Raw genomic sequence first — 24,608 nt, 5'->3', positions numbered from 1 at the left:
GCACGTCCATGGGGCATGGGAGATCTTTAAATCCCATAACCCTTACACTGACTTATTTTTTTTTATTCCAAGTTAAGGAATGACGAGACATAACTAGAAAAAAACTGCCTAGAGAAAGACCTAGATTTCAAACTCGAGATGTTGTATTATTTTTGTTTGTTTTGGACCAGATCTGTGATTTCATTGGCACAGGAAAGAAACTTTACCAAAGAAGACCAACATGTACTTTGCATTTATATTCTTAGGGAGTTGACTAGTGCATTGTGAGGTGAAATGAATTCCCTGTAGTTGCCACTGTTACTTACACTCGGGGCTTCCTGATTGAAGATGGCTCTGTATCCATTATGACATATTGCATCTCAACATGTAAAGCTACATCACCAAAAGCATACTACCTCATTGCCTGCTCCCCACATCATGCCTTTCCTGCGCTAAAAAAGGGTTTCTCCCGACCCTCTCTCTCCTTAGCAAATGAAGTAAGAAAACACTAGTGGCTTCTAACCGGTTCCCTTTAATTATTTCTTTCAGGGCCATGTAGGGTATAGGGTATAAGGAGACAGACTGTGGCCATTAGGGAGGAAACACAGGGCACTATTGTAGCGTCCCTCCTACTTGCCACTTTAATATTTCTCCCCTTAATCATACTTTCCCACTCTTCTTCCTTGGAGAGGTAGGAGGAAGAGTGAGAACACCCCAGGAATGTGCAGGTAAAATCCTGTCATAAAAGTGACATTTGGGGGTACCTGATGATGGGGCACGAGACACCAGGTCCACTTTCTGAAGTTCCCTTTGATTAAAAAAAAACACCCCCTGGCTTCTGGACACCAGAATTAGGTGATTGTCCTTAATGCAGAACCCTAAGCATTCCTCACATCCACTGCTTTGGACTCAACTCACCTTTGGAGACTTTTTCTGAATCCCTCATGTGTTGGCACACACCTAAGAAATGATATTTCTTTTGTATCTGTTTATTTATCTGTGAGTCTTTTGTCTACTCCTCCATCTACCCCAAGTAAAAGAACTTCCTTTAGCCCAGAGATCATTTCATTTCAGTCTTCTTTAATACCCAGTATATAGTACATGCCCAATAAGTGCTTGCTGAATCAAATAGGGTTCTACTGTACTGTATTCTGTTATCATCAATTTATATCTGAAATATTGTGTACAGTTCTGATCACTACATTTTAAAAAGGACATTAAATGACAAATTTAAGGGTATCTGCAATGGCAAAAAAAAAAACCCCAAAAAACTAGAGGCTGTAGCCAGATATAATACCATACCAGAATAAGATTGAAGAACTAGAGATATTCAGACTGAGTTAGGACTGTAGATGAAATGGATAGAAGTTTACAAAGGAGGTAGATCTGGGCTTAGGATTGGGTGGGGGGGGACAAAGTTTCTAAAAAAGGGAATGGGAGGTTTTTTCCATCACTGGAGATATTCAAGCACAGATCAGGTGAGTACTTGTCAGGGATGTTGTCAAGGGAATCCATGCAACAGGGGGAGTTGGATTAGGTGGCTTTTTTATTTACCTTTCAATTCCAATTTTTTATGATGTGAGCTATCAAATTTTCAAATGCCGTCTGACAACCAAGAGACAGGTATTATACAAGAACTGATGTGTACTTCTGTTTAGAGTTAACTACTGGAAGACTCCCTCTATTCTTGGATGCAAAAGAAGGACATAAAACACATGCACACACCAAAACAATTATTACCCCTAGTACAACTGTTTCCTTAATTTCGGGAAAGATCCATAAGAATGCCAAGTTTCTTTATGTTTCCTCCATCAAAGAGAAGAAAAAACTAGAGAATGAGAATTTTTCTACAGTTCATCCATAAATACTTCCCTCATCAAGCTGTTAATTAAGTGGTGCTTTCTGGCATCTTTAAGCCCCAAATCACTTCTTTCCTCTACAAACTTATTTAGCCCCATATTGGCCCTGAGCCACCCCAGGAGCAGGATGTAGCAGATGTTTGAAGAACTTACACTAATTCTAAACACCTGGCAAGGACAGGCCCTACTTCATCCAAACTGTAGGCAGGGGCCATTCAACAAGGGAAATCAACTGTGTGCAACTGAGAATCAATCAGGTGGCCCCACATCTATTTGTCAAAAGCCCATAAAACACCGAGAGGGTGTGATTAGTCCCTCTTTTCCCACTCACTTTAAAAGAAATGTTTTCTTCATCAAGTCAAGACTGATGGAGTAAAAGAGGTCTTCTTGAATCATCAATAATGTCAAGATGTGTGATAGCACTGGCACAGGAAACTCCCTGGGTGAGAAAATTCCTCCTCCAATGCAGGTCAGCACTTTCTCTTCAACTTAAAGTTTTAAGGAGTCACCTGGGACACTGAAAAGTTAAGTGACCTGCCCAGGGTCACACAGCCAGTACGTGCCAGAGGCTGAACTGGAATCCAGGTTTTTCTGTCTTCAAGGTTAGCCCCCTTTCCATTACGCCACATTGCCTCTCTGGGAGAGGTATCAGTGAGTTTTTCCAGAATGCTAGTGTATTCTTATAAGAAAATCAGAACCTCCTAAGGAATCCTGATTATTAGGTTATCCCAGGTGCTAGAGTCAAATGAATGGGTCCCAGTGATATAGCAGCATTTTTTTTTCATTTTCCTCTTATTTTTACCAACAACATATTAAAATAGCAATTTAAATTTTTGTAAAGCACTTTGGATGAATTAGTGCATGTGGTCCTCAAAGCAACCCCATGAAGTAAGGAATACAGGTATTATTCCCATTTTTCAGAACTGGACATTGAGGCAGAGTTTAAATGATCTGTACAGTAACACAAAGCTAGTAAGTGTCTGAGGCAGAATGAGTCTGTGCTTCCAGGGCCATCACTCTCTTCTTGTTGCCTCTCCAGTCACTGTCACTACCAGCTCCTCTAAAAGTCATTCTGACTTCCTAGAGCACGATGAATGAAGCCACCCTGCTGACAAGCATAGCAGATATTATGATATACTTGACAATTTTACTATAAACTTGTTCCCAGTATGAACCTTTGCAGAAAACTATGCACTCATTCAGTTGCTAGTTAAATAATGGAATATGGGTAGGCTCTTTAAATTTTCATTTTAAGTCTGTCTTCAGCTAACTGAAAGCTGAAGAGTTTGAGAGAATGAGTAATTCTGAATGATTATCCCTACTACTCCTTAGTTCATCATGAAATTGCAGTGCAAGGAAACAAAAGTGTAACTCAGTAGAATATTTATACTAGAATATTTTGATAGACATTTTTGATGAAGCAGTTCAACCTTTGGTCATTTCTTTTTGATACATACTCCTGGAGAGGTAGGCCAAACAAAAAAGTTTGCCACCTTTTATTCAAGAGTCTATTGGACTCCCCAGGGTAAGGAACCCCTATAGATTTACTAAGTCTGAATAGCACCTGAACAAGATAGGGGTTTTCTGAGTAATCAGATTCAGAACTGGAAGGGACATTCAAAGGTCATCTAGACCACCTCCCTTCAATTTACAAAGAAAATTGAGTCCTAGAGAGATTAGTGACTTCCAAGGTCATGGAAACAAGATCTGAACTTAGGTTCATTTGACTCCTGGTTTCATTCTACTTAGGAGCCATCCATACTGGTAGACCACAGGTAGAGTAGATAGAAAGGGGAAATGGGTTCTGCCTTCATTTAAGACATTTTTAATCATTTGCTAAAGAAGAAGAGCAAGCCCAGGGGGTCCTGGCTAACTGGAACCCCGGTTGGAATACTTCCACACTCCTATGAGGAGAGCCTCGAAATTATATGCTTCTAAGGGAAGGGAAAGGCCAAAAAGATACTACATTAGCAAATTAATAATTTAGGTAAATCCAAGAGACTTGAAATGGAGCAGGTAAATTTAAAAATGGGGGATTTTTGTGGAATAGACCAGCAACAACATAGTGGAAGAAAAACATTTATAGGGACAAAGGGCTGATTTAAAGGAAAAGTGGAATTAAGAGGGAAAAAAACAATGAGAAAGTAATAAATGGAGGAAAATACAATTCTAATAAACATAGCCTTAAATGTAAATAAGTTAAACAACCCAACAAAACAAAATAAAAGGGAAAGACAGAATGGATAAGAAAGCAGAATTCAGCAATCTGAGATCTACAAGAAACACATCTAGAAATAAAGGCAGAATAAAAATGAAAATGCAAGACACAATTAACCATGTATCAGATGATTCCAAGAGAAGTGTTTCAATCAGGGTACCAGACAAAGCAAAAATTAAATTTCACAGAGTTAAAAGAGATAAACAGCACAACTACGTGATGTTTAAACATTTACTAGACAAGAAAACAAAATCAATGCTAAATGCATATGCACAAATGGTGTAGCATCCAAAGTCATAAAGGAAATGCTACCTAAATTCGAAAAAGGTATAGACGGTAATGCAATGATTACATAATACTTTGATCTGTCCTCTTAGATCTGAGGACTCTAAGAGAAATATAAACAAAGATAAAACTATAAACTGACTTGTTGAAGTTAGATCTAAAATTTTTGTTGCTATTCAGTAAACCCATTAAAGAATATTCGTATTTCTCTGCACCATATGGTACCTAAAAAAAACCAGACCAAGTGCTAGAACACAAAATTACAAATGTGAAAAGGCAAAAAATATCAACAAAGCAGAAAAATATGAAGGATAAACTGTGTACAATAATCTTCAAAATCGAGAGAAACACAAAAATACAAAAGAAGAAATCCTAAAAACTAGAGGAGAAATTTTTAAGACTACAAAAAAATGAACAAAATTAAAAGCCAGTTCTTTGAAAATATTAACCAAAAAAAATAATTCTAACCCAATATTTGAGAGATTAAAATCATATTTCTAAAACAAATTATCAGAATCTATTAGAAACAGTAATATGTTGGCAAATCCAAGACTTTAGAGGAAATTAATGATTATCTACAAAAATACCAAATGTCCAAAATACCAGGACATGAAATAGAATTTAAAAAAAAAAAACTCAATCTTAGAAAGTGAAACTGGAAAATGTCTTAAATTAATTATCAAAGAAAGGCAAAAACTAACCCTGGTCTAGAAGGACTTATAGATGGACTCTATAAAATGTTTAAAGAGCCATTAATACTTATGCTTCCCAAATTATTCTCAATAATTCAGAAAATATTCTATCAATTTCCTTTTATGGGAGAAATATGGTCTTAATGCCTAAACCACAGAGCAAAACCACAGAAAGAACTAGAACTCAGTATCATTAATGAATATGAACATAATTATGAATATAAACATATCAAAGAAAATCCTAGCTAAAAGATAACATGGAAAAAGAAATATCCATTATAATAACCAGGATAAGTTTTTATCAGGGTTTGCAAGAAGAGTTTAACATAAGCAACATATCATAATCATATTAAAAACTAAAAACAGAAAAAACTGTATTACTACTTCAACAGATGCAGAAAGATATTTTTACAAAAATGTAACTCATATGCCAAAAACCTACAAAGGATAGACATATGAAAACTACTTTTTACTATTTTTAAGTATATATCTAAAACCAAAAGTTAGAATTATCTGCAATGCAAGAAAACTAGAAAAATTTCTAGTAAGGAGAAGGGTAAAACAAGGATGCAGTTTCTACCCATTATTATTTGGCATTGTTCCAGAAATGCTGGTGGTAACAGTAAGATAACAATATTATTTTTCTGAAATTTACAAATGACAAAAAAAATATGATTTCCATAAACATTGTAGAACAGAAGGAAAGGACTGTGCATAAGACTGAGAATCTCCATTATTTTCAGCCTGCTTTTATTTTGCAGTGTGTAATCAATTCAAAATGTAGATTCAAAGCAGTCCTTGTCTGCGATTTCTTCTGGCCTTGCATTCTGTTCTTTTTTCTTTCTTTCTTTCTTTTTTTCTGTCAGATCTATTCCTATTTATCCTAGGTTAAATAAAGAAAAGAAAAGAAAGAAATCCTTATGACAAATATGCAAAATAAGACAAAACAAATTCCCACACTGACCATGTCTACTTCTGCATTTTGAATCAATTATATTTCTGTCAGCAAGTCAGTAACATACTTCATCACTGGTCCTCTGGAATCATAGTTGGTCATTGCAGTTATCAAGAGTTCTTAAATTTTTCATTGTTATTGTATAAAATGTTCTGATTCTGTCCTACATTCTTCCCAGATAATTCTTCTCATCTGTGAAATCATAATTTTTACAGCACAAAAATAACTCATTATATGAATATATCATTATTGGTTCAGCCATATCCCCAGATGAGGGGCACACCCTTAATTTCCATTTCCTTGCCACTCTCCTCAAAAAAAAAAAAAAGAGTTCCTTAAAACATATAGGTCCTCATACTCTTTTTTTTTTTTTTGCATGTTGGCCTAGTAGTAGTATCTCAGTTATAGGGGGGTGAAGTATAGTGACTTTTTGAGGAATAGTTCCAAAGATTTGGGAGGGTTTTCCTCAAAATGGCTAGACTAATTCACAGCTCCATCAATAGCTCATTATAAGTCCTCTTCCACAGCCCTTTCAACCTTTGCCAATCAGATGGGTATGAAGTGGCACCTTAGTAACTTTAATTTGTATTTCTCTAATTATTAGGGTTTTTTGTATGGCTGATAGCTTGAATTCATTTATCTATTGGGAAATAAGGTTCCTTTTATAAATTTGAATCAGTTCTACATATATCTTGGATTCAAAATTCTTTGTTAGAGAAATTTGCTGTAAATGGTCTTCCAACTTAGTTGTTTCCCTTCCAATTTTACCTTCATTAGTTTAATTTGTGCAAAATCTTTTTAATTTTATCTAATCTAAATTGTACATTTTATCTTCTATGATGTTCTATGTCCTTTATTTGATCATAAATTCTTCCCCTATTCTTAGCTACAAAAAGAAAATATCTTGCTTGTTTTTCTGATTTGTTTATATGATGTGATATTTTTAAAAATTTTCACGTATCCATTTGGAGCATATCTTATTCTGAGATGTCAGATATTAATTTATGTTCATAGATGTAAGATGTTCTATGATCTATACATTGCTTTCCAGTTTTCCCAAAACTTTTTGTCAAATACTGAGTCCTTATTCCAGTAGTAGGAATTATAAGGAAGAAATTAAAGGCATAAGCATCAGCAGAAGAAATGAAATTATCCCTATTTGTTTACATCATAATTGTTTACTTGGAAAATCCCAAAGAATCAGTAAAGAAACTAAGTGAATTAATTAATAACCTCAGTACAATAAATAATCCATAAAATACAATAAAATGCAAAATACAATTTGATAAATAAAAAAACCCAAACATTTTTATCATAATAACAAAACCAGGAGGAATGATAGAATGTGAAAGCAAGGTTAAACTAACTGTAAAGTGAGAAAATATCTCTCAGTCTTCTAAGGCATGCTCATGACTTGTATGAATACAATAAGCCCTTTATATAAACAAAGGAAGACAAACAATTGGAGAGATAGCCATTGCCCAGAGTTAAGCCATGCCAATAGAACAAAAGTGATACTGTTACCTATATTAATTAGCAGGTTTTGTGCTAGATCTTTATAATGTTAGATACACAAACACAAAATATAAGAATTTATGAGTAAAAAAAGTCTACAATTTAAAGGGAAATAATAGGGAGAGGAGAAGTAATTTAGGAGGACCACTACTTCTAGAATTCAATATTATATTTTATATATATATATATATATATATCATATTATATGCAACAATGCATATAATAATTGCAACAATGCAACAATGATTAAAAATACTTTGGTACAAGATGAAAAATCTGTACATAAAAGGGCCTAGATAAGCATGAATCAGAAATAATGAAACTTAAACTGATAAACCTAAGAACACACTTTAGCAAGAACTACTGAAGAACATGATAAAAGGACCCTTCCCCCAGCATCCAAATCACTGAAAAATAAATATGTTTAGACAAGCATTTTATACCATAATGTTTCAAATGATATCCAATTTATGTAAAAAAGGTAACTTTATTTAAGGTGAAGAGGGGAGGAAAATAAATAGATATACCTTTAGAGGCAGCGCAGTGTGATGGTGTATAGTGTGCTGATCCTGAAGTTGGGGTGATCAGAGGTAGAATTTTTAAATAAAAGAAGATAGAGGATATCATGGAAATCAATACATATCATGGAAATCAAATAAAAAATAATTTTGATTATATGAAATGTTAAAAGTTTTATACCAATGAAACTAAGACCCAGAGCCATTATCCAACAGATGTGTTCCAAGGATAAGGTAAAAAATAGCTCTCAGAAGAATTACAAATTATTAACAATCATTTGAAAATTGCTTCAAATAACTAATGAAAATGCAAAACAAATCCAGAAAATATATCATCCAGAAAACTGATGATGGCAAAAGGCAATGTTAGAGGGGCTATAGAAAGCCAGGGACACTAACAGCACTGTTGATAGAGCTATGAATTGATTCTTTCTGGAAAACAGTTTAGACTTTTGCAGGGGAAAAAATGTTTCTAAAAAGTCTATACTCTTTGACTCAGAGATCTCACTATAAAGTAAAAACTCCACAAGGATGTCAAAGTAAAAAATGATCCCACATATACCAAAATTTTCATTGATTTTTGTGGTAGAAAATCATTGGGAAAAAAGTAACCATTGATTAGGGAATAATTAAACAAATTGTGAAACATGAATGTAATAGAAACAATAAATGAGAAGAATTTCAATAAATATGAAATGACATATATGAACTGATGCAAAATAAAGTAAGCAGAATAAGGAAAATAATATATGCAATGACTACAACAATGTAAATGGAAAGAATAATAAAATAAAATTGAACATGATGTAATTATAACAAGTAAATTGGACTCTGGGAGAGGCAGCAGTGGAAAGAATACTGGATTTAGCATCTAAGAACCCAGGTTCAAATCCCATCTTTGCTACTTAACTACCTGTGTAATCTGAAGCAACTCATTTAACCTTTATAGGCATCAGTTTTCCTCACCTGTAAAATGAAGAGGCTGGACTATATGTCCTCTCAGGTTTCTTCTAAACTCTAAATTTATGATCCTATGCCCCCTTTTTTTGGAGAAGTGAGAAGCTACAGGTATAGAATGTTATATGTATCTATATTCTGATGAAGTAAATGGGTTGGTTGGGCTTGCCACACTTTTTGTTTTCTTTCTGCCAAGGAAAAAATTCACTGAGGAGGGGAGGGAGAAAGTGTAATATATCCAGAAATAAGTTCAATGCAAAAACAAAAGGTATCACTAAAATTCTTATTCAATTATACACTTCTATCCATAGGGATCCTCTGGAGCTTAGGGACTAGAGTTTATAATAAAAGTGCTTTGAGGATTATCCCCCAGAACAGCCAGAGAATAAGATGCTTTTATAGTTTACCTGATTCTCAGACAGCCTAGAGCCATTCTCATGCCTACTCTCATAAAACCACTCCAGATCTCAGGATGTGAATTTGCTGGGGAAGTGGACAAGGGGCGGGGGGAGTCAAAAGAGAAGTTGTATCCAGGTTCCTGGTTGTAGCCATCTGTATTTAAAGAACAAAAAGCTAGATATCTTTCATAGAGCCCCAGGGGATGTAAGATTGCTTTTCATGGGCTCAACATAGACACTTTGCTCCCACAAAAGTGTGCCCAGTGCTCTGGCATAGTACATTGCATAATCCCTACCCTATGGGAGTTTACATTCTAAGACAGTAGGACACACTATGCATCATTGTTTGCTATATACAATCATTTCTTTTTTAAAATAATTAATTCAATTTTAGTTTTTAACATTCATTTCCACAAGATTTTGAGTTCCAAATTTTCTCCCCATCTCTCCCCTTCCTCCCACTATATAATCATTTCTGAATGGTAAATGCCTAGGTACAGTATGGGCAAGGATGAGTAATTGTGATCTTTAACACCTCCATCAATGAGATCACAGAGCCACTGGTACAGTGGACTCAATTTAGATGTAATCAGTGTAAAGAAAAAAACACATCATAAAGCAGAAATTTACATCAGGTTTATTTTATATTCTTCCCAAAGCATTTGGTTATAGAATCACAAAAAAAAATATTTTATATAAAGACAGCCTTTATAGCAATCAAAGCTCTGGTCTAGTTTGGTTTGGGTTTCTATCTGAGGAAAACTGTGTATCAATTGATATAGATTTTGTTTTTCATTTTCCATTTTTGTCATTTAAAAAATATACAATAAGAGTGACTGGAAGGAGCAAGGAGACTAGAATGGATGGAACACTTGCCTCCCTCAGTTCACTGTGGAGGATCACTGTTGTTTAATTTTGGGACTCCCCACCTTTGAAGGTTTTTGAAACAGACACAGAGAATAAAGCACCCTACTGCCTTACAAGAAAATATCTTTCACAGAGTATTATGGGCACTAGCACAGTTTGGGTATTTCCTATCATCATCAACTATTAAGTCCTTACTGTAAGTCAGGCATTCTCCAAGGGATTGAAAAGTAACTGAAGAGAAAAGGCACAGGATGTGTTTGTGTCCATATGGGCTGTCTAAACATATAGACATGATGCTGGTGTCTAATACTGAGAAACGTCTAGAATCTCACCCTTCCCTTTACAAAGAAGACTGTCCTCCGGAGAGTAAGAGAAGGGTCATGGGTAACTGCCTGCTCCTTCCTTTACCTAGCTTCAAGAGGGGTATCTGAAGAGAATGATCTCTTCCTGGTCCCTAAAGGTATTGCTGATCTAGGGGTGCCATTGTAGTTTAGAATAAAGTCTGCTTCCCTGGTTGCTAGTCCTTAGCTTATATCCTTGGGCTTGGCCACCCCATCAAATGCTGGTTACATAAAAGAACATCACAAATATCAAATAGCCAGTAAACCCATTTATCCAGCAAACAATAAATTAGAGGCATTACAGATTAGATTATACCACACAAAATACAAAATGGGAGCAAGATGAGATTTCAGTTCAATCAAAATAAGAGGGTCGGATCTCACCCAAGGTAAAATCTCCTAAGAATCGAGGGAGGCAAGATGGTAATCAAGAGTATACTGAGCCATCTGTGTCCCCGACATGTCTACAATTTCCCATGTCTTTCTTTCTTCCCTGGAGTCTATTCTGAAGAATGTCTGGAACCACACAAAGTCCTTAGAGAAGCTCCTGCACCCACCTCAGCCTTCACACAGCTCAAGCACTAATTCTGTCTACCAGTTATAAGTTACATTCTCTCTTCAAATGCAGTAGCTTGCAAAATGCCCCAGGCTTGGTGAGAGCCCGATTACACAAGGCCCATGATTTTATCAATGTGGATCTCTCCCGCACTGACATAAATTATAATACATCTGGATTAGCACATAGTCATCCTGAACTTTTGTGAGGGGGTAAAGGAGCAAAAATGACATTAAAAATAACAACTTAGTGGTTAATCCTTACAGGATGAGCTTCTCTCTGCATTTATAACTGATATTGTTATGTATCTTATCTCATTTATTCTCACATCAAACCTGCTGAGGCAGTATGGTATAGTGGACAGAATACCAGCCTTGGCATCAGTGTTAATTGAATTCAAGTTTTCTCTCCGACACTTCTTAGCTGGGTGACCCTGGGCAAGACAGCTAACCTCCAGTCCTCTATGCAACTCTCTAAGACCAGGTTACAGAGATGGTGCCACCTCTCAATGGTAGAAGGCATGTCCTTATCCAGGAGTTACTTCTAACAATGAAATCACAGGTCCTAGTCCCTATCACTATCAGTCCTGTAAGCTGGGTAATACAGGTAAGGAAACTGAGGTTTAGAAAATTTGAGAGCTTTAGTTCCAGAGCAAATACAAGAGGTTAGACCCCAAGTCTATTCCTACACAATCTTTGTTCCTGCTAAAATATAATAGCAGCACATATTCATATCCCATTTTGTGGTTTAAAAGGTAATTTCTTTAGAACAACCAATTTAGGGAGGTAAGATAAGTATTGTCCCTTTTTCATGGATAAGAAAACCAAAGTCCTGAGCATTGAGTGACTAGTCTACCACCAAATAGTTAGAATATTAGTCTCCCTCCAACATCCAAACTCAATTGTCCCAAGTCTAGGGGAAGTATTCTTTCCATTATCCCCCCGTGCCTCTCCATAGGCCATGATACCGGTCTTCACAAGATCATTGGTCTTATAGTTGAAGCCCTTCCAACCTGCCATAGCTTATTTTCTTCTGACATGGCCTGAGAGTCTAGGCTCTAGACTCTAGGGTCACCTGTCTCCCATGATACTAAGAATATACATAAAAGTAAATATAATAAAAGGCAATATATGCTATGTCAAATGAATTGTTAAAATAAGAGCACCAGGATTAGGAGAAGAAAATGATCACTTCAGGCCAAGATTGGTAGGGCAATGCCAAATAAAAAAGGTGGGATGTGAGCTGGATGTGAACAATGGAAGGACACATATGCAAGTGAAGAGAGGTGAGAAGGGCAGCTAATGAGTAAAGGCACACATAATCAAGACATGTTTGGAAAATATGGCACATTTGTTGGACCAGCATATGCCTGTATCAGAGGGTTAACTTAGGTGAATGGTAGTTTTAAAAACCGCTGGATAAGTAGGCAGGAACTAGACTCTGGACAGCCTTGACAATTGTAAAGAGATTGGTCTGGCAGCAGCGTAGCCTATGGATTAGGGGAAAGAGTAAAGCAATGGTAATAAAAATCACAGCCTCTTCTTGAACTCCAAGTAAGCAAAGTCTCTCACAGTACCACCATGCATATAAAACATGAGAAACAAAGGGGTACTTTAAGAGGGAAACAAATGTTACAGTATTGAGTGGGGGCTGAGGAGAGAGGAAGAACCCAAAGAGAGATAGTTGAACAAAATAAGGACAATCAATTGAACACTTTGGTAGCTTAAGAATTCTATTTATACTATATACATATTATATTTACTATAGGATAAGGATTTGTAGCTGTGCTAGATTTAAATGACTGGCGATGCTTCTTTCCAAAGATTCTTCAGTGGTTTGGAAAATAATGATTCTGACCAACTAACTAATCGGGTAGATAGGTTATTCTGACGATGTAAATACAGTGAAACCAGCTGTCACTGATGTCTGTTGGAATGATGTACAGAGACCCGGGAACAGACTCTGACCTGGCAAGTATCTCCTCCTTCCACTTTGTCATAATAATTTCCAATAATTTTTCCAGCAAAATTTCCCCTGAATTTTGAGAAAATTATAACGATGAGGCCTACAAGCCAGAGCTTCCTTTTCTGAGAATTCCTGTCATTGCTCTGTGTCTGTGGGAAATTCAGGCAAGAAAGCAGTATTCAGGAACAAAAAAAAAAAAAGAACAAGCAGCTTGACTGCATGTAAGTCAGATACTACTGAAGACAGAAACCAAAAATAAGAAATTTTGGCTGTCTTCATTTTGGAACTAAAAAAAAAATTTTCTCACAAATTCTATACTACAGACTTTGTCTTTCCCTGTACTATTCCTAATAGTAATGGTGTAGGAAGAAAAGGCAACATGGTTTTATGAAAAGAACACTGAATTTAAAATCAGACACCCGGGGTTTTAATCCAAGCTCTGTCTGTAAGGGTGGGGCATAAATTGAATCAATTGCCCCTACCCCGGGTGAAATAATAACATGCTACACCTTGGGCAAAGATGTGCAACGGCAGATAAGTAGATGAGTGGACTCATCTCCGTGAGTTCAAATCTGGTCTCAGACACTATGTGACCCTGGGCAAGTCACTTAACTCCATTTGCCTCAGTTTCCTCATCCTCATTCCAATGAGATGGAAAAAGAAATAACAAACCATTCTAGTACCTCTGCCAAGAAAACCCCAAATAGTATCATGAAGAGGTAGGCGGCACTGAAATAACCGAATAGTAACAAAACGCCTAGATACCATTATCAGTGGAGAATATATGTCAAAAGAAACAGAGGTATGAATTAGGTGTGAAAACTGCCTAGACATCTCGACTAAATCAATCATTCACAACTCTGTGTGTGAGAGAGAGAGAAGACAGGGAGAGGGTGAGAGGCAGAGGGAGAGGAAGTATATTCTGAGGGGCTAAAGGAATTCAGTCATACCCTGTTGTTTCTAAATAAAACCAGTTCAAAATAAGGCATTATTTAAGCACCTGGCAACTTGGTTGAGGAAGCAATCCCAAACAAACCCCTAGGAAAGGATTTCTGGGGTGAGGGGAGGTAATTTAAGGATTATATTTAACACTAAGGTCAGATACAGGATAAAGATTTGTAACGTGTAAGATTTAAATGAGCTTGAGAAAAGCCTCAGCCTTGATCTTCTCCTTCCTCACCTTGGCCAAGGAATATTTTGGATATTTTAAAGGACTAGAAGATTTGGAACTTCCCATCAGCATCCCTACAGTGCTCTTGGCGCAACAGTGACTGGCAGCAATTTCTGCATCAGGAGGCAGCTTCGAGATGCTCCAAGGAGTGAAGAAGAAAAACTATACTATGTTTAAGGGAAACTTCATAACAACCCTCACAAAGAGAGGGGAAAGGACTTCTAGAAATCAGAAGCTGTGATTGACCTATTTGCCACATGTCCTCTCTAAACCTGAGCCCACTGAAGTGCCAAAACAATATTCACAGTACCAACAGCACCTATGAATATGCTGGCATAGTGTTTAATCACAAAATATAACAGACTCTCTATATAGAAGACAGAAGTGAAACATGTATGCAGACACCGGGAAAAACCAAATCCATCATAGCAACATAGAAGTTAATACACCACAACACAGCAGAGGCATTATCTCATTTATTCTCACATCAAACCTGCTAAGGCAGTACGGTATAGTGGATAGAGTACCAACCTTGGAATCAGTCTTAACTAAATTCAAGTTTTATCTCCGACACCTCTTAGCCACACCATCATTTAGCCTTTGTACAAACAAACATTTACTCACAAGCCTAACTCTCTCCCTGAGTGTGTCCTCTCCTCTGTCTCTAACTGCTCTGACTTCCAGCTTCCTGTGGGCTCTGCTCTACCTGTCAGCAAACTCCTCCCAGCACAGGCTGCACGTGATTACGTTTAGTCTATTGGGAGCAAGGAAGATCTTTGAAGCAGGGAAGGTCTTCAAATTCCCTTAGGCTTATTAAAGGAAGATCTTCAAATTCCCATTACCAATACATCCACTCTACCCTAGACCCTGCATGTACTAAATGTAAAGTATGCTACAGACTTTGGGGCACTATATCAATTATTCTTATAATAACACTTTCATGAGTACTCCTTTCTAAAAGTTAATTGTCTAATGGATAACTGGTAATCAAGGAAGTCAGCACACTGGTAGGGACCAATGAGCTGTAGTACTAAAAAACCACAGATAACATTTAAGGACCACTTCCTGGAACCCCAAAGGGAGTAACAGCAGCTGCTCTATGGTGACCCAACCTGTCAGTTCAAGAGAAGGTTGGGAGTGGAACCTCAGAGCACATGCTATATGTATTACCTGTGTGCCCCGAGATGAATCACTTCAACTTTAGGTGGTCATAGTCTTCTCATCTCCAAGAAGAAAATTTTAGACCAGCTATTCTGAGGTCCCTTCAATTCGAAATCCTACATATAACACTATGAATGGTATTTTACCAACATTCTCCAAAGGTTTTAACTGTGCCACATTGGATCATAAATTTGGAAATGGAAAGAATCTTAGAGGTCATCTAGTCCAATACCCTCATTTTACAGAGGAAGAAGCTACATTTTCCCCATCTCTACCATTCTGCCTTTATTAGGAAAAGTCAAAATTAGAAACACAAATCCTAAATGTAACTTGTTTTTTTATCCCCGATTTATTTATTTTTAGTTTTCAATATTCCTTTTCACAAGATTTGGAGTTACATATTTTTCTCCCCATCTTTCCCCTACCCCCCACCCCAAAACACTGAGCCTCCTGAATATCCCTTCCCCTAATCTGTTCTCTCTTATATCCTCCCCCAACCCCCACCTAACTTTCCAGTAGGGCAAGATGGATTTCTATAGTCCAATGCCTGTATATCTTGTTTCCCAATTGCATGTAAAAAAAACAATTTGTTTTTAAACATTTATTTTTAAAACTTTGAGTTCCAGATTTTTTCCCTTCTTCCTTCCTCACCCACCCCCACTGGGAAGATAAGCAATTCAATAAAGGTTCTACATGTATAGTTACGCAAAACATTTCCATAGTAGTTATATTGTGAAAGACTAATTATAATTCCCTCCATCCTATCCCACCCCCTACTTATTCTATTTTCTCCTTTGAACCTGTCTCTTTTCAAGTGTTTGCTTCTAACTACCCTATCCCCCAATCTGCCTTCCCTTCCCTTCTATCATCCCCCCTCTTATCCCCTTCCCCCCTATTATCCTGAAGGGTAAGATATGCAATGAAGTGTGTATGTTATTCCCTCCTTAAGACAAATTCAATGAAAGTAAGGTTGACCTATTCCCTTTCACCTTCCTGCTCTTCCCCTCCATTGTAACAGTTTTCTCTTGCCTCTTTTATCATGAGATCATTTACCCTGATCTATCTCTTCCTTTCACCTTCTCCCAGTATACTCCTATCTGACCTCTTAATTTTATTCTTTTAGATATCATCCCTTCCTATTCAACTGATCCTGTGCCCTCTGTCTATGTATACATGTACATACATATGCACACACTTACATATATAGTTATACAAACATACACCCTCCTATACATACATATATGTATATATACACTTATATATGTATACATATATATAGATATAGATATATTCCCTTCAACTATCCTCATACTGAGAAAAGTCTTATGAGTTACAATTATCATTTTTCCATGTAGGAGTATAGACAGTTTAACTTTAATAAGTTCCTTATGATTTCTTTTTCCTGTTTACCTTCTCATGCTTCTCTTGCTTCTTGTACTTGGAAGTCAAATTTTCTGTTCAGCTCTGGGTTTTTCATCAAGAAAGCTTGAAAATCCTCTATTTCACTGAATGACCCTATTTTTCCCTGAAGCATTATACTCAGTTTTGCTGGGTAGGTAATTCTTGGTTTTAATCCTAGCTCCTTTGACCTCTGGAATATCATATTCCAAGCCCTTTGATCCCTTAATGTAGAAGCTTCTAGGTCTTATGTTATCCTGATTCCACAATACTCGAATTGTTTCTTCCTGACTGCTTTCAGTATTTTCTCCTTGACCTGGGAACTCTGGAATTTGGCCATAATATTCCTAGGAGTTTTCTTTTGGGGATCTTTTTCAAGAGTCAATTGGTGAATTCTTTCCATTTCTATTTTGCTCTCTGGTTCTAGAATATCAGGGCAATTTTACTTGATAATTTCTTGAAAGATGATGTCTACGCTCTTTTTTTGATCATGGCTTTCAGGTAGTCCAATAATTTTAAATTTTTCTCTCCTGGATCTATTTTTCAGGTCATTGGTTTTCCCAAAGAGATATTTCACATTGCCTTTTATTTTTTCATTTGTTTGGAACTGTTTAATAGCATCTTGATTTCTCATAAAGTCATTAGCTTCCATTTGCTCCAATCTAATGTTGAAGGAGTTATTCTCTTCAGTGAATTTTTGAAATTCTTTTTCCATCTGGCAAATTTGGCTTTTTAAGGCATTCTCCTCCTCATTGCCTTTTTGAGACTCTTCTGCCATTTGAATTAGTCTATTTTTTAAGGTGTTATTTTCTTCAGTCAAGCTGTTGACTCACTTTTCATGATTTTCTTTTTTTTTTTTTTTGAGGATGACTTTTAATTATATTTGCAAATTGACACAGCATGTACAACAGGATCAGATCTTTAGGTGGGTAGATCAAATAGTTGTCCAGAATCCAGTAAAATGGCAGTCACTGATGGTCAGTGTAATCACTGAAGCAAGATCGATAAATATAACTTAGTCCAACTTAAAGCCGATGTCTTTCACATACTTCTGGAAGCACTGGAGGGACATGTTCAGGCCATACTTGCGTATCAGGCCATGCCAGTTCGAACAGACATGGCACGACTGAGACCCCTGGCCGAATTTGTGAGGGTGGCTCCAGTAGAGCTGCTGGTGACCCATGGCACCACTCACAAAGACCAGAGACAAAAAGCACATCATGATTTTTTTGCATCATTCTCATTTCTCTTCCCAATTTTCCTCCACTTCTCTTAATTGATTTTCAAAATCCTTCTTGAGTTCCTCCATGGCCTATAATAAGTTCATATTTTTCGTGCAAGCTTCTGAAGCAAGACTTCTGACTTCGTTGTCTTCCTGCCATTCCATGCTTTGATCCTTTTTGTCCCCAAAAAAGGAATCTATGGTCAGATTGCGTTTCCTCTGCTTCCTCATATTTCCAGTCCATTACTTGACTTTTGAGCTCTTTGCCACAGTAGAATGGAGATAGCTTTGTCTCAGATTTCTAGGGTTCTTGCAGCTGCTGGAGCTATTAGTTGGGTACCCTCTCTGCAGCCCCCACAAGTTCTGGCACACTGGCCAAATACCCCAGGAATACCACCCAAGACTTTGATCCAGATCTAAGCAGGTCAAAGCAAGAGTGATTACCCTCTGAATGGTTGCTTGGTCCCCCTACAATCTGCAGATAAGAAGTTCTGGAAGCAGTCACAGAGCAGTAGAGGCAGCTGCCAGGCCTCTACCACTTCTCGCCCTGGGGGTAGGGGTTGGACCACTCTCTTCCATTCCCCTTTTCCAACAGAGTCCCACACTTTCCTTTTACTTTCTCTTTGGCATTTATGGGTTGAGAAGTCTGGAAATCACGACAGCTGCTGGTGATTCACTTTCCTGAAGTCTGCTCTGACTAAGGTTGGTCTAGGCAACCCTGGGGCTGGAACCACAGGGTTCACATGGCACTGCTTTTGGCTCCCAGCATGGTGCGTTACCCTCTTCCTGTTGGCCTACTTCCTTCAGCAGGAGGTTTGTTTCTCTCTGTCACTTTGTGGATTCTGTAGCTCTAAAATTTGTTTAGAGTCATTTTTCTACATGTATTGGAGGTTGTTGGAGCTGGAGCCACAGGGAGTTCCCGTTTTTACTCCGCCATCTTGGCTCTGCCCCTGCCCGCCTCCAAGGTAACTTGCTTTAACCTGTAAAGGGTGTGCTGTATATATTTCCAGGGGGAAAAAGATTATTTGTAATTTCTCTTCTCAACTTAAAGTCATAAACTTTATAAAGTTACCTTAGTCATGTAGTATATATAGGTAAAGGGGTTTAATGTTAACAACTCCTCACCATCCCCCAACCTTGGATGCCAACAACACATAATTCCATTCATTTGTGGCATTTCCCATGAATCTGGTGAGAAGGCTAGTTGGCTTCAGTTCCTCCCCAGATTATTAATTATTCTCAAAGCCATTCTAGGTTTTCTTCCCTGGAATTAATGAGGTCATGTTTGCAGAGTACTTTGAGCTTTCTCAGAAGAAAGGCAACATGCAAATTCAGGATTTTTTTTCTCATTGTATATTAAACATCCAACATATTTTTGTTTAGACTCTTGAAGATTTTCTCTCCAGACATGAAGGCTCCATGGAAGCATTAACACTAAGGACTGCCAGCAATTTAGTGCCCTTCATATTAGAGCATTATCTATTGAAGAATGTGAATACTTGGTTTGGTATTACTCCACATTTTCTTCCCCCAAAACAAGTCTTCTATTTTATTGAGTCCTTGGAATGTCAAGTTACCTTCTAAAATGAGAAAGGAGAGATGGGTGAATTTTTAATAGTATATAGCCATTACTATCCAAATTATTCTCCTTAAGAATGATTTGAGAAAGCATTGCAAAACCTTCTGAATAGGCAATGAACACCAGAAGGTTCACTTAAAAAAATAATCTTCCCAAATGTTTGATAAATTGGATATTGGGATTATCAAAGCTCTTCTTTTGAGACCTCTGTCATGGTCTAAACCTATTGCTTTCATCAGACTAAAACATGAAATAAGCCTCTATTAACGAGAAACTTAGATGGGAAAGAGGAGAAAAAAAGAGAAAAGAATAAATAGGAGGGAAAAGATATGAAGTATAACATCAGATTCCTTCCCTACCACATGACCCTCCTTCCTTTTTGCCTTTACACTCTATTCCCCCATCTATGCCACTGAGGAGTCATCTCTCCCCAAGCTAAATTCAAACCAAAACATAGGCATTAGTGAGGACATTATTTCCTTCAAATACACAAACAAAGCTCTTAATTCTCTCTATTCAACTCACTTGGGAAAAGCAGGGAAACTAAACTATGGTTAGGGGAAGACTTTTTAACTAACCAAAGAGGTAATCAAATAAATGGACAATTTTGCTTGCATTTTTTTTCAGTTGGTCTATTTTTTTTCACATAAACAAGAAGCTATAGATCAAAGATAAACTGTTAAGTGATGGGGAGGGTAATATTTTTTGTAGCTAATCTCCAATAAAGATCTAATGTCTAAGTTATACAGAGAATTTATTTAAATTAAAAAAAAAAAGCCCCTCCCTCACAGATAAGTGGTCAAAGGATATGGACAGGAAGTTTTCCAAAGAGGAAAATCAAACAACCAACAACTATGTGAAAGAATACATCAAATCACTGATAAGTGAAAATTAAAACAACTCATTTTACTACAAATCCATTAGATTGGCAGATGCCAAAAGACTATAATGATAAATACTAGAAGAGCTGAAATTCATCCAAGCATTCTGGAAAATCATCTGGAATTATATTAAAACAAAAATCACTAAACCATACATTACTTTTAACCCATTGATATGGACAATATACTCAGAAAGTCAAAGTCAGAAAACAATCTCACATATACAAAAATTTTTATAGCAGCACTTTTTGTAATAGCAAAAACCTAGATGAAATACAAGTACTCTAACAGCTGAACAAATTATAATGCATGAAAGCAATGTAATATGATTGTGCTTGAGAAAATGTCCAATTATAACATCAAAAGATTTGATGATGAAATATGCTTCCCACCTATCAGAAGAGAGGCTGTGGATAGTAGGTGCAGAGGAAGGTAGGATCTACGTAATTCTGCTCGCCTAAGCTGATTTTTTTTTCCACAGGGATGTTTCTATGGGGAACAGAGAGCCACTAAGTAGCGATGAGTTTTTATTTTGTTTTTTTTTTAAATCAGCAAACAAAACATTAAAGAAAAAAATAATAGAGCAATTAGAATCCAGCCATGCTTTGGAAGTATATATCCTCTGATTGGGTCCAATAGCTGTTAGGTAAAGAACTCTTGAAGACTCAAAATTGATAATAGCCACAAGAGAAGATCAAAGACAGTTAGGACTACCACTTGAGGGTATGTGAATAATGCTAATGAATTGTTCTCAATTTCCATTTTTATTCTATTTTTTCATACCAAAAATGAAGATATTCTGACTGGGAAGGATAGAACAAAAACGATTAATGGGGAAGATGAAACTTAGGATAAGCCGATAAGAGTGAACTTTGCTGCACCCAATAAACCAAGTCCAGTTGACCTATACTAGTATAGTACTTCTGGTGAGATACATTCCCCACCTTAACAGTCAGAAGTTGTATGTTGGGTCCCCAGGAAGACAACTGCTCTCAGATTCAAAAGTATTCTGTGAATCCACAATCTTAAAACTAGATCTCAGGATTCTTCACTAGTGTGCTTACCTTCAATAGTCAGCCAGTAGACATGATTAGTTTAAAGAAAAAGCATTTATTAAGATAACATAATAACAGTTATAAAATGTATCAACCCCCCCAAAACAAACCAAAAAAAAACAACTAAGCACCCTCTCACACAAACACATAAAGCATAAACAGAAAAAGTGGGTACAGAGTGTACCGATAGTGAGGAATATACAAAGGGAAGACATGTGGCCAAAGAAACTTAAGCCTACAGAACCACAGGGTAGTTAGGTGGCACAGTGGGTAGAGTGCTGGGCCTGAAATCAGGAAGATATCTTCCTAAATCTAAATCTGACTTCAGATGCTAGCTATGTGATGCTGGCAAGTCACTTAATCCTGTTTGCCTCAGTTTTCCTCATCTGTCAAATGGGCTGGACAAGGAAATAGCAAACCACTCCAGTATCTGCCAAGAAAACCCCAAAGGGGGTCAAAAGAATTGGATATGACTAATCAGCTAACCAACCACAACAAAACCACAGTACAGATATTCTCTCTCTTCTTGTGGTATTCTCACACTGTGGGGCTGAGTGTCTCTTCTGGGTGACCATAGCTCAACTCCCTAGTGCCAGGGATATTTTTCCCTTGAATCCACAGTTGACTCTATTCTCTGCTGCCAGAGGTTTTATTCCTTGAAACTGCTTCCTGCTTCAACCTCAACTCTCTCTCTCAACTGTGCTGAATACAATGCCTCCCACTGGACGAGCAGCTATCCTGTAAAACATCATGGCATATTAGAGATTGGAGGAGAAAGTAATCTTTTCCTTTTCCTCCTATAGTACTCTGCTAGAAGTGAAGGAGCCATATTCCACAAAACTGCTTCTTTTTTTGAACTGTCTCAATTCTCTCTCTCAGAGCTAGCAAGCAATTGGCTTCTCCAAGCTACCAGTAAGTGGTCAGTCTTTAGCCATCCAATGGCAAATTGCCCTTCAATTTCTCTCTGCCCCCCTTTCCAAAAAGAGATACTTCTTAACATTTTGTAAAGGGATGGCAGGACAGACACATCTCTGTTATTCATCATGCATCTCAATATTTCTTATCTTCCCCCTTCTACAATTATCTCAGCTGGGCTTGGGGAGACATCAATTGGTTAGGAACCAACTTACACCCCACACACAGAAAAGCAGTAAAAGAACTTGCCACTGTAATTGCTGATATGTTTTGTCCTTAATAAAAGGATTTGTTCTGTGAAGTTTGAAGTCAGTCAAAGAGCCACACTTGAGGACCTAGAGGCCACATGTGGCCTCAAGGTCACAGGTTCTCCAACCCTGGCCTAGATGTTTAAAAAATCATGGGAAATGGGGAAAGTGATAAAAAATGAAAGAGGCAAGTATCCCAGTTTTCAAAAGAGGACAGGAACTGAATCTACAATCACGCTGGTATAGGGAAGTCTCCAATAGTTTGGATGTGAGAGGTGGACTATAAGGAAAAGATGGGCACCACAAAATCAACACTTTCAAATTGTGGTGCTGGAAAAGACTTTTGAGAGTCCCTTGTACAGCAATGAGATCAAATTAGTCATTACTTAAAGAAATTAATTCAGCCTATTCACTGGAAGGTTAAATACTAAAACTTAAATACTTTGACCACATAATGAGAAAATAGGAGTCGCTGGAAAAGACTCTAATGTTGGGAAAGATTGAAGGCAAAAGGAAAAGGGGATGGCAGAGAATGGGACGGACAGAGAGTGTCAATGGAAACAATGAACTTGAACTTGGAGAGACTTCAAGAGATAGTGGAAGACAGAAGGACTTCGTGCATTATGGTCCATGGGATCACAAAGAGTCAAATATGACTGAACTCAACAACAACAGGGAACTCCCAGGTAAAGAAACTACCTCTATTAATGCAAGTTTTCTGCAACTTATAGTCTCAAAGAATTACCCGGAGCACTAAGAGAGGCTGAATAACTTACCTAGGCATTTAACGAAGTCTTTTGTGATATCTTTATGAAACAGATGGAAGGCTATGAGCTGAATGAGAATAGTACATTTTATGCAAAACTAGTTGAACCATGGAGGCCATCTCCAGATGTCCTCATCTATATCTTGCCACTGGACCCAGATGGCTCCAGAGGAGAAAGTGAGTCTGGTTGCACAGACCTCCCTCATTTAAATCCAATTCACTTGCAAGTCAAAGCATCATCTTCCTGATGTCATGATCCTCTTTGAGAATGAAGGACATGCAGCAACAGTTGAACCATAGAAGTTAGTGAGTGTCGATTAATGAACTAACATCAGCATAGAACATCTCTTGTGGGATATCAAATGCTCTGCCATTGGCCCATTAGCATTCAACATATTTATCAATGTTTTATGTTAAATCATACATGGCATGCTTACCAAATCTGAGGATGATACAGAGCTAGAGATTGAGGGGAAGAAAGATAGAAATTGCATTGGATGACAGAATCAAGATCCAGAAAGGTCCTAGAAGGCCAGAGCAGTAGGCTGAATCAAATAAAATGAAAAAATTTAAGACTGATTAAAATTAAACCCTATACCAGTTCAAGAAAAGCCAACCTCACAAGTACTACAGAAGAGAGGCATGATTCCACAATCGTGTATTTGAAAAAATGTGGAGTTTGGGGTAAACAAGCAAGCATGTAGCAACATGATATAAAAGTCGGGGGAAACAATGCCAAATCAGGGATTTTAGACTGGAGAAGATAAAACTTAGTGGGATACTAGGGTGGAGAGAAGGAAGAAATAATAGGCATCTTGAAGCATTTGAAAAGCCTTCATATTTCAAGAGGGTCTTCCAACCCATGCTCCCCTTCAATCACAACTCTCCCCTTTTCCTCACCTAACCTTTTATATCACCTTTAAGTGTCTTTTCCTATTAGAACACAAGCTGCTTAAAGGTAGGAAATGTCTTACTTCCTTGTATTAGTATCCCCAGTATTTAGCATCATGTCAGGCATATCATAAGCTTATAAATGCTTTAAACTATCTTTCCAGACTTACTCTATTTGGCCCCAAAGTCCATAAATAGGAGCAAATAGTGGAAGAT

General features: G+C 37.3%; 1 protein-coding gene across 8 annotated transcripts in view; it reads right to left on the bottom strand.

The window, feature by feature from the left end:
- LOC138160146 (small ribosomal subunit protein uS14-like) overlaps window positions 1–24,608 on the bottom strand; it is a 104,129-nt gene that overhangs the window by 71,172 nt on the left and 8,349 nt on the right. Inside the window, exon 2 of one of the 8 annotated variants that reach the window (XR_011168098.1) lies at window positions 1,919–5,916. The exons of 6 other annotated variants lie outside the window; for them this stretch is intronic. Coding sequence is in view for 1 of the 2 variants with exons in the window: in XM_069086691.1 (XP_068942792.1) it covers window positions 17,851–18,057 (207 nt within the window). In the remaining variant the exon portion in view is untranslated. Of the gene's footprint in view, window positions 1–1,918; window positions 5,917–16,494; window positions 19,638–24,608 lie in introns of those variants that run through there. One more of the 8 variants, XM_069086691.1, reaches the window with a different exon arrangement.

Source organism: Petaurus breviceps, unplaced genomic scaffold, assembly GCF_028583685.1.
Source record: "Petaurus breviceps papuanus isolate PSGF00001 unplaced genomic scaffold, PetGlider_PUasm1.0 118, whole genome shotgun sequence".
Taxonomy (NCBI): Eukaryota; Metazoa; Chordata; class Mammalia; order Diprotodontia; family Petauridae; genus Petaurus; species Petaurus breviceps.
Note: the sequence above shows the minus strand (reverse complement) of the source record. Positions and strands in the feature narration are given on the sequence as shown.